The sequence below is a fragment of the Rissa tridactyla genome, chromosome 4 (genome assembly GCF_028500815.1).
Source record: "Rissa tridactyla isolate bRisTri1 chromosome 4, bRisTri1.patW.cur.20221130, whole genome shotgun sequence".
Classification (NCBI taxonomy): Eukaryota; Metazoa; Chordata; class Aves; order Charadriiformes; family Laridae; genus Rissa; species Rissa tridactyla.
In genome coordinates, this window is record NC_071469.1 from 20,062,198 (window position 1) to 20,079,532 (window position 17,335).

A 17,335-nucleotide genomic window follows, 5' to 3' on the forward strand; every position below is an offset into this window, starting at 1 on the left:
TTGTATAATAATTCAATAATCTATCACAGAAAAAAATCATTACGAAATTGTATCAAAGACAATTAGTAGCAGGAGGGGGAGTGTAAGTAGATGAATGGGTTTCAACAAGAAAGAACTGAAGCTATATGAGAATTCTCTGTTCTCAAGGAAGCTTCCCCTGCAATCTAAAGGCATAGAAGAGGGTACACAAAATAACTGCAGTACAACAAAGTGAATTAAGATCATGCCATAGTTAAGACAATGCCTCATGTACATGCCTCATTCACTGCTAATGCCAGGACACTGTAGCAGAATTGTGTTATACTCCCATCATCCAAATGTTCAGAGGTACTGAAAGCTTCAAGTAGGAAATGTGTGCACTCTGAAACTGTAAATTAAAGTGTGCTCTCTGCTTCCTGTTAAGATATATCCCTTTACACAAAATCTACTTCTCTTTATTCCAGCTTGGTTATCTCCTATTGTCAACTCAATCACTGATTTTGCTGCTCATTTGTAAAAAGATTCAGGGAGTCCAAGATTCCAAATGATTAAACATAATTAGTCCTTATTAAAGATGATTACAGATATACCTGGTTGCTGTTTTACTGGCACGGACAGTAAAACAGCAAGCAGGTATTGATTACCATTGATTGGTAATCACCACTGATTATGTTGGTTTGTAAGTTTGGGAATATATTTCAAACGGTACAACGGCTGGTATCTAGAACACTTGCTGAACCTCCTTCCTACATCTGAACTTCACAGCAAGGATTCAACCCACAATTACCAGCTGTAAAGATAACACCGTCTTACAGTGCAGCAAATTTCCCATGAGAAGCTACACTATACAGTGGATGCCTTGTATGTATCATGGATTTTGGGTAATATAAAGCACCTGAACATGATTTGTGGCCTTAAAGTCAACACACTCCACCCTAAGGGAAGCCAGAACTAGTAATGGTTTAGAGCTGCTGATCAACAGATCTGTCATTCCGTGTATACCATTGCTGAGTTAAATAAAAGGAAGGAGTTGAAAGAACTTCAGATGCAAATTATGCCTAATAAAGTGGTCTACCCACCACATTATTCTTCAATTGCAGCTGACAAATCAAAGACAAGGACTGTATGCTATTGGCCTGCTTACAGTCTGATAACACAAAAAGTCATCTTCCCTTCTCTTTTTGTACATGTAAAAAATGTTAAACATTTAGTTTACTGTCATTTTCTAATGTTGTCTGAAATACATTGTGACACATCAAAAATGTTCGTAGAATGAATAAAAAATGTGCTGTCTGTTTCAATATATTACCTCAGTCATTCCTCTGCATTTGATGTCACCTGTATTTAAATGTCTAAAGCTGCCTTAATTATTTATTTTATCACCTTTCTAAAACATTCTTTTCTCTTTCTGCTATTCCCCTTTTCAAATAAAATTGTATGAAACATGTACCAGCAGTTAGAACAGAAGTAAAACAGGATCAGTCACCAGCTAAAACTAGTGTTGATCTGGTGTATGTAAACCACTACCGTTCTCTCAAGTTCTATCAGCACCGAATACCAGCATGCATTCAGTTCCTGATCCACCTAGATGTTAAAATGGCTTCTTATTTGACCACAGATGAGTCACGTAAAAACTTGTCCTCTGGAACAGTAAGGTCCCATTACATTTGTTCAGACATGAGAGCACTAAGCATCTCCCAGGACACACTGCACCTTCAGGATTTAGCCTTCAACACCACTTCTCCCAGTCAGCAAAAGCGGACCTGAACTGCTTATTCACCACTTGTAACATGCTTTAAGATGCTTGGACACAAAGCATGCAGTTGTGCAATGTATTTATTATCCACCGTTACTGTATTCTAGAGTTTTGCTTTGGAGAGGCTGGCTGAAGACCTGCACCACTCATATTTTCTCTAGTATGAAACCTGAAACTTGAGGCACGGGCATGGGAAACAAATCATTGTAAAAGTGCTCCCACAACAAAGATATACTCTGACATGCTCCTGAAATTATGATTTAACCTCTAATTAGGGATTACAAACCAGCAAGAAGGAAGTCCAGATACATCTCTCTCTCTGTTGTAGGCTAACTGATTCATTGCCAAATATTTATCAGGAGACCCCCAATGAATTTAGTGATGTTAGGAAATAAAAGATAGATCTGGCTGGCTTTATGCCAGGCATAATGTCAGCAGCAGCTGTGTTTGATTCATCTATATAGGTCTGGGAATTAATCTCCCAGTCAGCCAGGTTGGAGGTTGGAACTGGATTTCTCCAGAGTAAAAGCACTATTCCAAACTGAGCAGCAGGACAATATGAAAAATTGCAATATGAACAAAAATCCATACTGACTAGGATGAGACACTTACATTCATCTTCATTTCTGAACTCAGGCAAAATAGGAAGATACGCGGCATAAAGAGCTGACAGGCTACTGCATTATCTAATCTTTACAAAGAGTATTTGTGTTAGGCATGGAGCTTAATTTAGGACAGTTTGATTTTCCTTTCCCCGCACCCATTCCCCTGCTAACACTTTATTCAAGGAATCAATTAGGCCTTGATCAACCATTGATCAAGAGTTCCCTGTGGGGAGCCGTAATGCATTTTATCTGCAGTTATCGTTCCTAAATAACACCTATTTCTGAGCATGCACTTAATTCTTTTCATCAATCCTTTGCTATCCTTCAACAAGCCTGTTAACAGCATTTTGGAGGTGCACCTTCAATGAAATCCTCCTTTGACAAATGAATTAGTGAAACTACTGGGATTTCCTTTGGTGTGTTTGCTTTTTTCAGCCACACAGGCAAATAAATTCCATCCCCCTCACCTCCTCCTGTCTAAAAAAAGGTTAAACGTGCTGGAGTTCAAGATACTAAATGGAAAGCTGTTCAGAACAAATAGAAAAAGATAACCAATAATGTTTTAAAGCAAACATTCATTATTTTTCACTGAATTCCCTATGGAATGAAAGATGTGATGCATCTTTACAATCTCCAGAATTTTTCCCTGTCATTAGCATTTCCCTAGCAATATTTCTTTTAAAGGAAAGACACGAAGGTGCATTTCAACTTTGACAAGACTTCCGTATATTATTAAGTCAGTCACATGGATTTAAGCACGCACTTAAGTTATCTGCTGAACTGGGACGGATTTAAAGCCATGTCTGAATGCTTTGCTGAAAAGAAGCCAAAACGAATTGGTTATAATTAAATTCTTTTGATGAAATTTCTGCAACTCCCTATTGTGTGACACCAGTACTGAAATGCTAATAAACTAGTTAAAATTAAGCTTATTACCAAGTAAAATAAACCACAGAGACACTTCTGTCTTTTCTTACTTTATATCACCATTTATATAACATTATTTTGCATTAGAGAAATAAAATACTTGATCAGGGCTAATGCATCACCCTCACAGAGCAATAATTGCAGTGCATTGCAATCCCGGAGACAATCTATAGATTCCTCCACATCCGCCTACAATGCTACTCCTGTTAATCTGAGAAATAGCTTTTAACTATGTCAGCACTTATGCAAAGCCCTTACTCCAGAACACTGCCAGACAGATGCTACATGCCAGGAACTGCTCAATGTGTGGAGAGCTTTTTTAAAAATGAAACAAATGGATTTTTAACTGAAAAATAAAGCATTAACATATACGCTGCTCAGAAATCACTGCATATACATACCAGGACTTGCACGCTCTGAAGCATGTTATGTTAATGCAGCATATCCCTGCAGAAATACCACAGTTAAAAATGGCCTTGTCCTCTTGAGAGCCTTCTGCATGCCGACAAACGCAGATAATACCTACGCAGATAATGTTCTGAAACTCTCCCAGCCTTGCACAGCTGCAGGAATAGCTATGGTCACTGTGGCAAAGGCGGATACAGGGACCCAATATTTCAACAACCACTCAAAAGTTTCAATAGTAAGAAGTTTTAAAACATGCCACAATGGGACAGTGTAGGCAAAGTCAAATGTTGATGAAGAAACACTGGTAGAAAAAGCAGGCCATCTGAATGAAGAGTGACCACCCTGCCAGTTTTGCAGGATTTTGCAAAGCCTGTTGTTTTCCAATAACTTAAAACCACCTGTAAAGTGCATACAATTTGGATGATCTTTTCCTTTCATTTTATCCTCCATTTGCAAAGAGATTAACATCTTCTCCGTGTGAGCCCTGGACAGCCCTGCATGCTAGGCTGACTAGGAACACGAGGCATTTTGGTACCTGAGCAGACATCCTGCTCCACTGAAGCTCTGTCAAAGATAAATGTGGAAAACTGTTAAGTGCTCTGGTCAGATGCTCAAGGAGAGCAAAGTTTCTGCAGTAGGTTTGAACTAACTTTCTGTACGAACAATTTCTTCAGTTTGACTGTAAACCCCTTCCTCATATTGGCGAGCAGTTCAGCGGCACCAGATCATTTCTGTGAGCAATTGCTCATGAGGGCAGAAGGTGGAAGAGATCCAGTTTTTCCACTTTATCTTTAAAGCCAAATGCAAAAGAGGTTATGAGGACTGAGCTATATTTGAAATCATACCCGCTACATTCCAGTCTGCTGCCTATAATCTGTACGGGACCAGGCAAAATATCAACCAGGAATTACAATAATTTGTAAAACGTTTTGAGAAACAAAGCAAGAAATGCATCAATCTACAGGCCATATTTTTTATAAACTAGCAGTAAAAGCTATAGAGGAACTCATTACAATTTACAGCAACACGGAAAACAAGAGCATTTTCACACATCTCATGAAAAACAGAAGTAGCCATTATTTTTCAATCCTCTACCATTCTATGGGCCATTTTCAACACAGCTAAGCAGGCATGGAATTTAAGCTGTAATTTTCACAGGGACCCCAAGTGAGTTAATGGCCTAGTCTTTATTGAAAATTCTGGTCTTAACTCCTAGTTGCCAATAGCAGTAACTGCTGCCATAATCAAATATCATAGTCAGTGATCCTTCAGTGCTTTTGTTCCTTAAACTGGCTTATATTACTCAGTTTGACATTTCAAAAGAAAAGGAAAAAAAAAGCACATTATGGTGCTTTAGTTATGTTCTTCCATTTGTGGGCATTAAATAGTGGCACCATAGCTCTGCCTATAAATCAGAAAAAATGCAGACATCTGAACAAACAAACCTATTGAAAAAACCCATGTATTACAGCTGCAAAAAAGTAAATATGGACCTTTTTATTCTGTGCCTCCAGGAGAATCATCACAGAAAAAATAAATACAGACGCTAAAACCAGAAGGATTATGCAAGTTAGAACTGGAACTGGTACAAGACTATGCATTTTATTCGCATAATTTATATTCTAGCGGGGTCCAATCTGGTGGTGTTGAGAAATATAACGAGTATCCAGCCTCTACCAGGATAGGGCCCCGCTGCTTTCTCTTTATTGCAATAAAATAAGGTTAACCCTATCAGTACTCCACAAATCTCTTATAGATACATATAAAGCCTCACATAGAAATGATAAACTTATAAAAATGTCAAATGCTGCTCTATATAAATGGAATAAAAATAAAACATATAAAATAGAATATTGAAGCTGTAGATGGGTGGCCATTCAGAAGACCATTCATGACTCTGCAGTTTGGACTGCTTCAAATGGGGGCATAAATTTAGCCTGAAAAAATAGTGCTAAGAACCTGCCTTAGTTCTCATAATCACGTAAACTCCATTCAGTCCCACATGTCTTGGATTGAAATTTCTGCCCTCAAAAAATTAAAAAGCTACACTTTGGGAACTTGCATATGAACATGCACAGACACCAATAGGAGCTCCCAAGTCCCTCGGGTGCCCACTTTGAGCTGAAGACAGCCTATGAACCCATCACTTTCCTGCTTTGGGAAAAGCCAGGACAAAATAAAAGCGCCATATATTTTTCCTGACAACCATCCCATAGGAATGCATTTCCTCATCCTATTCCCATACAGGCCACATTTTCACTTCTGCAGAACTCAAGGGATTCATACTTTGCAATGTAACCAGCCCAGGACAGTTGGAGGAATAGTGAACAAGGTGTGAGCTCAGGTCCTGCCAAAGAGATCCACAGTGCAGCTCCAAGAAGCAAGGCATTACCGCTTTTCCTTCCTATACTATGTATTCCTGAGCTTTCTCCAAGCCCCTCTCTCTTTACAACATCAGATGGCACAACCAGTTCAGAGAAAAAGTTGTAAAGTCTGAGGCAGCATTTATCTCATGAGATCAAAGCAAACATTTCTCCACCAAGAAAAGGGAAGATGACATTCTAAGGCACGGGAGCAAAATGGCTGCTTAAAAGCTCAGAGAGGCTTCTGCCAAGCCACTAGAACAAGACACAGAGGCAATTTTTGGGGTTCTCCCAAGCCAATGAATGAGAATGGGTCAGTCTAGGCTGTTCTGAGTCCCAGCAGCCTGTCCTGTCCACCTCCACAGCTGCACACTCTTGCATAGCAAAAGAACAAAAGCGCTCTGCCAAAAACCTACCTGTGAATGGCTGTAAAGAACTTTTGTCATGATGCTTTTTAATAATTAATAAGCTACTAAAGCAACAGTCTGAGCAATGGACACAAAGAGACTGCTTCACAGCTCGGGAACCCGTGTGCTGTGTCTACGTGCACCTGGATGTGCTCTCACCCTGTGGCTGACATTCCAGCGCAAGCACCAGCTTGCTGCTGTGCCCATTCTACAGCAGAAGGAACAAAATGGACATCATTCCCTGGACAAGTGCTATCAAGCCAGCTGCAATACCCAGCCCTGCCACTGGCACAGCTGTCTCTCAAATCCCTTGCCGAACCACCAAGAGCTCTGAATTTAGAATCAGCCCCAGCTGCCTGCAGAGTTCTGGGCAACTCTCTCAGCTCCTGCCTCTCCATCTAAACAGGGAGCTAACACCACTCTGCTTCAGGGAAGGAGGAGAGTATTGATTAAACTCTGCAGCAAGGGACAAAGCATCCACTCCAAAGTCCTTCCGCTTGTCAAAACAAGAGTAAATGAAAACTGCCAGGGAATCCATTATTCAACCTCTTCTCAAGTCGGGAAACAGCAAACTGATTGTCCCCCATTTTATCTTGTGAAGAATTTTACACATACATACACGCCTCATTGACAGAAGGGTACCAGGTACTTGAAAAAACTGATTTTTTATATATTTATATATATATATGAATGATACAGGAGCCCTTAAAGTCTTAATCTGCAGAATCCTGTTCTGTTTTTACACAGAAAATGAATGTTACTTTCTCCTGATGTGCAAGCGTTAGCATAGATCGTTCCTTCACTGATTTTCCAAGGAACTACATTAACTGAACTACTGCGGTGGACTTGCCTGGGTTAGCTGCTTTCCATACCAGTGCGCATGGAAATACACATCAGGAAAACCAGCACACAAATTCTAAGCATGCTGCACAAAACCACTAGTTTTAGGTGGCTGCTGTTCTATTTATTCTGTAGGCAGGACTGTAAGTGTAACACAAACTATTGATTTCCTCAGTATAAAATAATGGATTTAAAGTCATAAAGGACCATTAAGAGCCTCAAATTTGATCATCGACAATTCACAGACTACAGCAATTTCTTAACTCACTAAAACTGCACTTGAACTGGAGCCCACATTTTAGACTCTGTTTTGATCTTACAGACAACTGTAGTGTATCTCCCGCATCAACCTACAGTACGTGACCCAGAAGATGGTTAAATTTCCCCATTTCTTTATTAAGAACAAACAAAAACTACTGCAAACCAACAGGCTGGAGGAGGGAGGGAATCCTTCCTGACACTTTTTCACTACTTTTACCATTAAGAGTGAGGATCAACATTCTCTGTGACACACTTGTCAACATAACAGTGTTGATTGCTTTATGAATAAAAATGTTTCATTGTTTTTTTTCTTTCCTCCATACCCACACACTTATCGAACTATCAGACTCCAGAACAGCCAACAACAGGGAATTCTACAAGATGATGACGTGGAGCATAAGAAACATTCACCTTTTAAACCTGGTCCTTAATATTTTCAAGTATTTCTTCTGTGTTTAGAACAGGTCTTTAGTATGCCATTATTTTCAAAACTGCTATCATTTATCTTCTTAAGATCTCTTGAGCAGAGGATCTCTTTCCTTTCCTAAACTGAAGCGGGGTAGTCTCCATAATGCCTCTTTGTGACTGCTCTCTCCCACCTCTCTAGCTCTTCTAATCGTTTCTGTTACCCTTCACTGAAATGAAGTAACCAAAATTCAATATTAAATTCACAGTGAAGAGAGGCATCAAGTTATACAACGACATGATAATATTTTCTAACTGTTTCGCTTTCTAAATATATGCCAAGTGTTGTATTTCGATTTTGGAGACCCATTGCATATGAAATAAATGCCTTTATTAAGCTGTCATGTATGACGTGTAGATCTTTCTCCCAAGAGATTAACAAGTAATTCAGAATCCAATAATGCATACGAGTAATCTTAAATTGCCCCTTCTACTTTAATTACCTTGCAAGTTAATTCCATGTTCCAGCTACAGCATGCCGTCCGGCAACCTAGCTCTTTTCAGTCCTTCAGAAGTGCACCTGACAATCACTCATAGTGTTCATTAATTGATTCAGAGCCTTTTGAGAAAGTAATGTGGACATTCTACCCACTCCTTGTCCAGGTTATTGCTAAAAATACTGAATAGAACTAGGTCTACTGTTAATCTTAATTTTATTTTGATATTTTGTGTAGTTATTTTTTGCTCTTTTGTCTTTCCATTCCAGAAGAAGCTGTTTATTGGTCATGTATTTGATGACTATTAATTCATGACAAAAATTGGCACTTACCCTGTGATTTTCAAGCTCCCTTTGATTGAATAGGCAGGTTACACACAATTATACCCTTGGTTTTGGTTATTCATGGAAGATATTTTTTTAGAACAATTATTTTAAGGTGTCAGGCAATCTTGCCATTACAACAGAAATACCAAGTAAGCACAGGAACAGAAGCCAAACATAAGTAAAATTTGAAACCACAAACAAAAGCTTTGTTTATTAAACTTTTATACATTTACTTTGGCTTTCCACTAGAATCTAAGTACACATGTGCTGCAAGGAGCAACTTGGAAAGATAATGAATTGTGTTCCTTTGCCTGTGCTAAGGTCACCTCCTTTGTAACAACATTGTATGGTTGGACTCGATGATCTCAAAGGTCCTTTCCAGACAGGAAGATTCTATGACTCTATGATTAATCTGTCTCTTAAATTGTAAACGTATTTTTAAAAAATCCTATTCATTCTGATGGGTGCCTCTTCCTACATGCTCCTAGAAAGGCTCTGTTGGCTTCTTTGCTTTTTGTGGGGGTTTTGTGTTTGGTTTGGGGTTTTTTTGTTGTTTTTTCTTTTTTTTTTAATGGCAGATGCACTTGGCAATATCTGCGACCTTGAGTTGTACACATGAGCAAGCAAGAGAGTGCAGTCCTGCAAAGCTGTTTATGCATTCTGAGCAAGCTCCTTCTGAGAGGGCTGTCTCAAGGAAGACAGGAGCATGATGTGCATACCAAGCCAAGTGCTTCATGATTTATTTATAGGGAAAAGGGGCATAAAAATTTCCTGAAGGGGAAAGAAAAATGAAGAATCTGACTTACCTTATCGGTGTAGACGAAGAACAGAATCACAACAGTGAGCTCCAACAGAAATATAATTAACAGCATGATAAAAAACTGTCAAGAGAAGAAGGGACAGGGGAAAAAACAAAAAGCAAAAACCATCAGCATCTATTTCAGCTTTTTCCGGACGCACAATAAGTACATTCAGCAGATCATGCGGAATGGGGAGTGGGAGTCATACAGGCAGCAAGATGCAAAGCTGCCGAGTTACAGCAGAACAGAAGGCACGTAACATCCAGCAACTGAAAAAGCAGGTAAAGGACTAGTCAGGAAACACAGCAGTATCTGGGCATACGTGTGGCTGATGTGACAGTGATCAGTGATAAGTATATCACTGATTTCAGTAGAACAGCATAAAACCCCCCAAAGATCTGTCCCCCTAACAGTCCAGTCCTCTATTTGACAGTCACCCTTGAGGACTCTTCCCAAGTTAGTTTTTTTTATTTTTTTCCCCCGTTAGATCTTTCCAATTAACAAGACATCAGCAAAATCCACAGTGTAGGCCTCCCTTTGCAAGAGAAGGCAACCTGGCCCATAAACCACAAAGTCATAGCTTCTTTCAAGGGGAATTGTGGGAGAAGTGAAAGGCACACCAGAAAAGCTTGTATACAAGTTCCCTGTACGAGCAGTTGCACATTGTTAAGCAGTTGTGTACAAATTGTACACAAATCACCCATGGGTTTCAACTGAAAGGGGATGATTTGTACCGAAGACATCAAAGCAAAGTTGGTCCATCTCTTTTTCTCCTCATAAGCCATGGAACTGTCTAAAACCCAGTAGTCAAAAGCTCAAAGGAGTGGATAAAAAACTTTTAACACAGGGATTTCAGGTAGATTGTCTAAAGCCCTCAGTTCTGATCAACTTCAGAGAGGGGAACTGTTGCCAATGCCAAACACTTCTGAAAAACCACTTTTTGTTAAAATGCTGGATGGGTCTCCAGCAGCATCAACACAGCAGGCACATGGACTTTAGAACAAGCACTATCAGAGCATTAAATGAAACTGGGTTTTGCAAAGATGGGTAAAGGAGACAGAGTAACTCTGGAAACTTGTTAGGCTTTGGCAAAGGTCCTGCTCCCTATAACACAACTCCATACACTTAGTAGCCTGTAAGGCTGGAATTCTAATATTGAGCAACACTGACTTAATTGAAATCCCATCCCCAAGAGAAAAAACCAGTTACCGTCTCTTTAGCTTCAACCACATGGCTGCAAACCTATAAAAGTTTAATAGCTACAAAGCCTTATCAGAGCTTCTTCACTGCCTGGTAAGTCAAAACCAAACCTTTGAAGCTATGGATTTCTGTGACTGAATGGAGGGCAAAAGGTGAAGAAGGGGAAAATACCTTTCTCCACTAGTACAATTACACTATCTACAGAACTCATTGCATTTTGCCCTGCGCGTTTTAAATTAAAGTTTATTTTCAACTCTTCATTACTAGTATCTTCACACCTGCCTGACCCTAATACTGGATTCTATTACTGCCCAGTTTTGAATCACAGAACTCATTCACACTCGTGGATCCAAGCTGATTTCCATATCATTACCATCCAACCCTGACCTTCAGTACAGCTTTGCAAACCAGCCTTGGTGCAGCTTCCTTATTTTTTACATTTATGATTTTAACCTGCTGTATAGCATTAATTGAACCAGGACAAAACACATCACTCTTTTCAAAGATGCACAGACACTTTGCTATGTTTTATTTGGCTGTGAGATACTTTTTTTCTCATCCATAAAGCATGGCTTTTCCAAAATGTGCGTGCGAATACTATTGTATCCCTGTGAAATTCACTGGCATAGCCTGGATTACATGAGGCAATTTCTAGAACAAAAGAAGGATACCCATTACAAACAGTGATCAGCATTTCCTACCATAGGACTCCAATTTCATCAGCTTATAATTTTACGAAACTTTAGTTGTCTATGCTTATATATTCTGAGCTTGTTTCTGTCTAAAGGGTAAAAGTTTTTGGAAGAACTTCAAAAATAGCACTTCAATTACTTCCAAGAATGAAGCAGAGCAAAGTATGTTATTCTGCCCAGGTTAAATTTCTGGTGGCTTAATTTGAAATCCTCTCACGCACCAGTGTTTAGAGCAGGGACCTGAAACAAAGTGCAGCTCCATTTCAGGCACATGCCTTCTGTCTTACCCAACTATGAGTGGATTTTTGTGGGAAAGTTATTAGTCTTCAAAAAACTGCATTTCACACATCCAGTAGAGATGAGAGGGCTCAGCAGCTAAAACCTTCAAAGTCTACAACCAGAAAAAGCCTACTCACATCCTTCCCACAGCTCACTCGTGACCAGACAACTCGGAAACCATCCCACAGAGCATCTGCCCCGCTCCTGCACCCACACATCTGCACAATGCCCTTCTGCTGTCACCTAAGAGCCAATGGCCTCCAGTCCCACTTCACAGGACATCACCTGGAACAGTGAGCATGGCCAGGAACAGGCCAGGGATCTGTTTTTTCTGTGCTCTGAAGAAAGGTTTCTTCCCTTCTCTGAACTCACCAGCAGAGAGACAGTACAGATGAAGCCAGGGAATGACTTTGTGGGAGAAAGGGGAGTCTGAGGAAGAACTTTTTTAACAGCATATGGGGAATGGTTTTGTTTAGAGTTCGATCTGGCTACTAGTTTTAGAGAAACTGGACCTGCTGGCAGTAGCTGATCAGGGCAGGAAATGCCAGAGAAAAAGGGGACACCTGTGCACGTGGATACCCAGGAGGAGCTACGCCTTTGAGAGGATGGCAGCCTGTGGAGGACCCTGTGCTGGAGCCATGGAAAAAAAAAAAGAGCAAGAAACAAAGAGTGGCAGGAAAAGGAAAGGACCCCACACTGACCCCCACGACTGAGTATAATGTGTGGGGAGTGAACTGGAGACTGGCAGGGAGGAAAGGTGTCTGGAGGGAAGTTAAGGTGTTTTCTCAAGCATGTTAATTGTTTGTCATTATTTCTCAATAATTTATCATAATTGGCAAAAAATTAAGTGAAATTTCATGACTCAAGAGTGTTTTCCCCTGCAACATCAAGCCATGTAACTCTGCTAAAACCATCTTAGGACTAGAGAAGGCAGCTGCTGTTGCGAGCTACACTGCTGTGTCCAGCAGCAGAAGCCCATGGGCTGGATCTCCTGGTGAGACCGTGATGGTGCTCCTGCCTTCTTCAGTTCATACTAGAGAAATTGGTATGACATGGCCATCGCCATCGTAAAAGATGCTAAAATTGTGAAGTCAAGCACTCAAAATTCAGGAAATCTCAGAATAAAAGTTCTCTCAGTGATCGTTATGTACCATGTCTAAGTCTTCATGCACTGCAGATTTTGGAAGTCAGTGAACCAAAATTAATGTATACTGCTCAGAAAGTCAAAACTTAGATAAGTAGAATTATGTATTTTCTCCATAGAAAAATATTATTTTAAAATAAACCCTCTAGTTTTATCTTTCTTACTATTTGCATTCATTGACAAAAAGTACACTGTTACACCACAGATAACTAACATGTACTAGAAATCCCACTGTGTGCAGACGATCGAGACACACACTGTATCTTTCATTGCAAAGGTAAATTAGGTGAGGTCAACCTCAAGGTGGAGGCCTCAAATTCACCACTTGGTAAAAGCTACAAGCACTTACATGTCAGCACATTTATCATCCCTGTCTAAAGAAGAACCCTACCTGAACCCAAACCAATATGTCAGAAAGTAAAAATTGAGGTTCAGACTGAGCTGGCTGCAAACCATAGCCTGCACACATCAGCACATCTTCTGATCCAGCAGACTAAACTGCATGCATGGATGCATGCACAACCTACTCCTCTATTCCCATAGCACCTTCCAACAAAAGTTTACTTTCAGTTCCATTCTCGGTATCATCCCAAAGGGAATGATGCCCAGTTGAAATGTCCCATTCAAATTTAAAAAAGAGAAATGTAAGCCCACTGAAGGCTCACAGCACCCAAACCCCGACCACTCTGCTGGAAACTCTCACAGCTCCTTTTCAAATGAATTCTCTCACAGTGTGGTCATAAATACAGAAAAGAATAAAAATGAGTTTTGCTTTGGTTCACTGGGGCTGCAGGCTGCTGGTATAATAAAGATTTATACATGGAGAAACAACAATCCCAAAGCAAAGCATTCATGTAAAACTCTATAAAAAAAAAGATTAATCTGACCTTGTAAGAGAGATGCTTTACCACACTACTTGTCAAATAGTGGGATGCAACCTAGTAGAGGTTCACTGGAGAGGTACCTACTGCACAGCTTTTCATAAATTACACCTGAAATAACCTCACAGAAGTTTTGATGAGAAGGGAGGTAAGGTGACGCCTTTCTGTTAGCTACCACTGCTGATTTCCAACCCTTAAGAAATCTAAGGCCAGTTTCTCACCCCTTACTTTCTTCTTCTACAAAGCCCATGACTTTCCCACAGGTTCCCATTAAAGGAGTAAAGGAAGTATGCAATTGCTATCAAGCCTACCTCACAGCTACGCATCACCCTCCTGATGTCAGAGAGAGAAAAATCTATTAGAGAAGAAGTGGTCCAAACTTGCAACTCCATCCCCATTGGAGCTGTACTATACTTTTGACCCACTAGTTCCAGCCTTCATCCAGCCTTTTAATATCAGTTGGAGAATCAGGAACTGTTCCCTATGTCCATCATTTAAAGCACGTCTCCATCACAGCTCACAAAGGCACAGAGCAACAAGTTAAATATGTTTTCTTGCCCCAAAACCAAGATTCTCTGGTTTCTCAGATGTTACAGACACATGCCTCTCTGTGTGATGATTGAGCCTCACACAGTAATACACAGGATTGGGTCTTTTGCTTCCCCACTACCTCTCCTTCCCAAATCTTCTCAATAGTTCTATCATGTTGCTCAAATTGCCCATCTCTCCATCTCAGGAGTAGCTGATCTACTCACAGTCTCCCAAAGACAAAAGTGACCAAGTACAATGAAAACCAATCTGTGATTATCTTGCTAGTCTCCTAACATCCTGCAACGACACTAAACATGATATAACTGATGTCAAGATTGAGAATGCTGTGTTTAGACTGATGCCTGAAGTAATGTTTTTAGTTTGATAGGAGTCTGCGTCAGAAGGAGACAGTAAGATCTCAGCATGTAGGGCCCTCTCCTCAACTTGGCTAATGACAAGAGACAGAAGCTTCTTGCAAAGTATTATTCAAATCCTCTTCAACAAACAGCAAGAAAGCAGTACGAAGACCCAAAAGCTAGCCATCTCTTTGGAATAGTGACACATTCCAAAACAGTTTTAAAGTTCATGGCTTACCAAATAATTTGTTTAGGCCAAACAGCCTACAAAATTAGCATAACCTACCTAAGAAACTGGATAAATAACTTCAACAGTCAGCCTGTGCTGTGTCCCATCATGTAGTGCCTACACTGTTAATCTGTCTGCAAGGGTACAGTTAGCTTCTATTCTGAAAGAGACAATATGAAGTAAAACACATAAGCAGGGAGGTTGCTCCTGTGAAAGTGCTCCAGGAAGCTAACTGCTCTTGGCCTGCAGCAGCTCCCAGGATGAAGAGAAAAAAATAGGAGACTTACAGGCAATCCTTCCTCTGTAACATCAACTGCAAGGTCGATTCACTTAAGCATTTTGCCCTTTAGTTCGGCTAGATTACCAACATTACATTTCACTTCCTAATTAATAAGCACCTCAGGTAGAAGAAATTACAGAGAATTCATTGGGCTAAAATTGTTGGTCTACCAATAGAACCCTAACTTCATAACCTGTGAGGGATTTTAGTTTTTCTGCCTGGTCCTAACGTGTACACATATAACTTTGTTCTTCAAGAATAGTCCAGCTCTGGCCGCTAGAAGTCAGAGCCTCTCAGAATCACAGAAAAATATAAGTTGGCAATGACCTCTGGAGATCATCTGGTCCAATGCCTTGCTAACAATGCAGTCAACTAGATGACACTATGCAGAGCTGTGCCCAGTCACCTTCTGAGCATCTCCAAGGATGAAGACAGACAGCCATCCACAGTCTCACTGGACACCTTTCTCCAATACTTGACCATCTTCATAGTAACAAAAATACTCGGCATCTCTCATTGGAACTTCCCTTGTTGTAACTTGTGTCTCTTACCTCTTGGCCAGTCTAGGTGAATCCTTCCAAAAGTTGTATTTTCTTTAGACTCTACCGTAAGGTAGTTGTAGATAGGAATAAAATCTCCTCCTGTCTTTAATTTCTTAAGAAAGAACCAATCCAGCTCTCTCAGCCTGTCCTTACACTTCAAGTGCCTCATAATCATCAAGGTGGCCCTCCACTGGACTCCTTCCCCTCTGGTATCTATGTGCCTCTTCTACTGGGGAGCCCCAAATAGGGCTACACACTCCAGATGTAGCCTTATCTTATTCTGGAAGGTGTTATTCTTTCTCAGTGTCAAGAAATGTAAGGGAATGTGGGGCTTGGTATGGCCCACAACTACCCAAATATTACATTAATCTTTTTATTCTGATTTAAAACAAAGGCATATATTAAAGTGCAGGCTCCCCACACATTTGAAAGATGTCTGCTTGTTCTGATCAAAAGGAGAAGGTCCTGTATTTTTGAGTTTAAAGGAGGATTATCAGATTGTGTTACTGTTCTTCAGGCCTAAACTATCTACCAAAAAGAAATTTTTTTAAATTGATTTTTAGATTATAATTTGCTAGGAACTGAAATACTACCAAAAATTACATCACATTCTGCACATAATCTTCTCTCCAGGGATAGCATCTCTTCTTTAATACTGAAGGTGTAAACAGTATCTCTCTTTTTTTGAAGAAACTAAGTCAAACCTTTACCTACAAATTCACAAAGCTCCATTAAGGTCAGAAGAACCTAATGGATTTTATAGCAACCACACTTCACCAAGATGCCTGAAAATGAAGAACTTTCCTTGAATTTAATATGCTATTTATATTGAAATAATATCTACAGTGGAGCTGCCTTATTACTATAGTTGGTATTGTCAAAATCTTATGTCTTCCCTGCAGAAGTGTAGCACCCCCACGCCTAACCAAATCAAAACAGATGCATCAACAAACTTAGATGCATAAAGTTGAGCACCAAAAGGGGTAACACTGTCAGAGGTGCTGAATGCTATAAACTATTGCCAAATTTACTATATATTCCACACTTTGGAAAAAACCAAGCCACCCATGGAAAGTCAAAATCAATGCAAGAATTCCGACTGAGGTACTGGAAAACAGAACTCCAGGTACTGGAGAACACTTGCTCTTTATAGGGGTGCTGTTCCTGCTTTCAGGTACCAGTGCTTGCCAATGTTGGCTCTGACTTTCTAAGCACAGCAATACAAAGATCAGCCCCAAGCATGATAAAGGTTTCCCAGAATTGATTTTTTTATTACATACTGGTACATTACTTCCACTGAATAAAACCAGATATGGTGCATATTTTATCAGCACTCAAAAAAGAAAAAAAAAAAGTAACTTTCTTCCACTTTTGAAAGCAACAGTGTTTAATGTAGCACTAGTTCTCACAAGAAGTTTCATTTCATGTAATTCCTGAAAGGCATTTTGATCTGATGTATTAATGTGGAGTAGGAACATTATGAAAGGCTCGCTTAGTTTTTTAAAATTTTCTTTGATTTTCTTTTCCAAGGAACTGAGCAAGGAGAGGAGAACAGAAGAAAAAGTGCAATGGGAATTGTACTTGCGTCTTAGAAATGACTTCTTCTGCAGCCTGGAAGACTTGCACA

At 40.0% G+C, this 17,335-nt stretch overlaps 1 protein-coding gene across 24 annotated transcripts in view; it reads right to left on the reverse strand.

The window, feature by feature from the left end:
• TSPAN4 (tetraspanin 4) overlaps nucleotides 1–17,335 on the reverse strand; it is a 460,958-nt gene that overhangs the window by 42,143 nt on the left and 401,480 nt on the right. For all 24 annotated transcript variants that reach the window (XM_054198966.1, XM_054198984.1, XM_054198982.1 and 21 more), the window contains one exon: nucleotides 9,581–9,655. In XM_054198966.1, coding sequence (XP_054054941.1) covers nucleotides 9,581–9,655 — 75 coding nt within the window. The remainder of the gene's footprint in view (nucleotides 1–9,580; nucleotides 9,656–17,335) is intronic.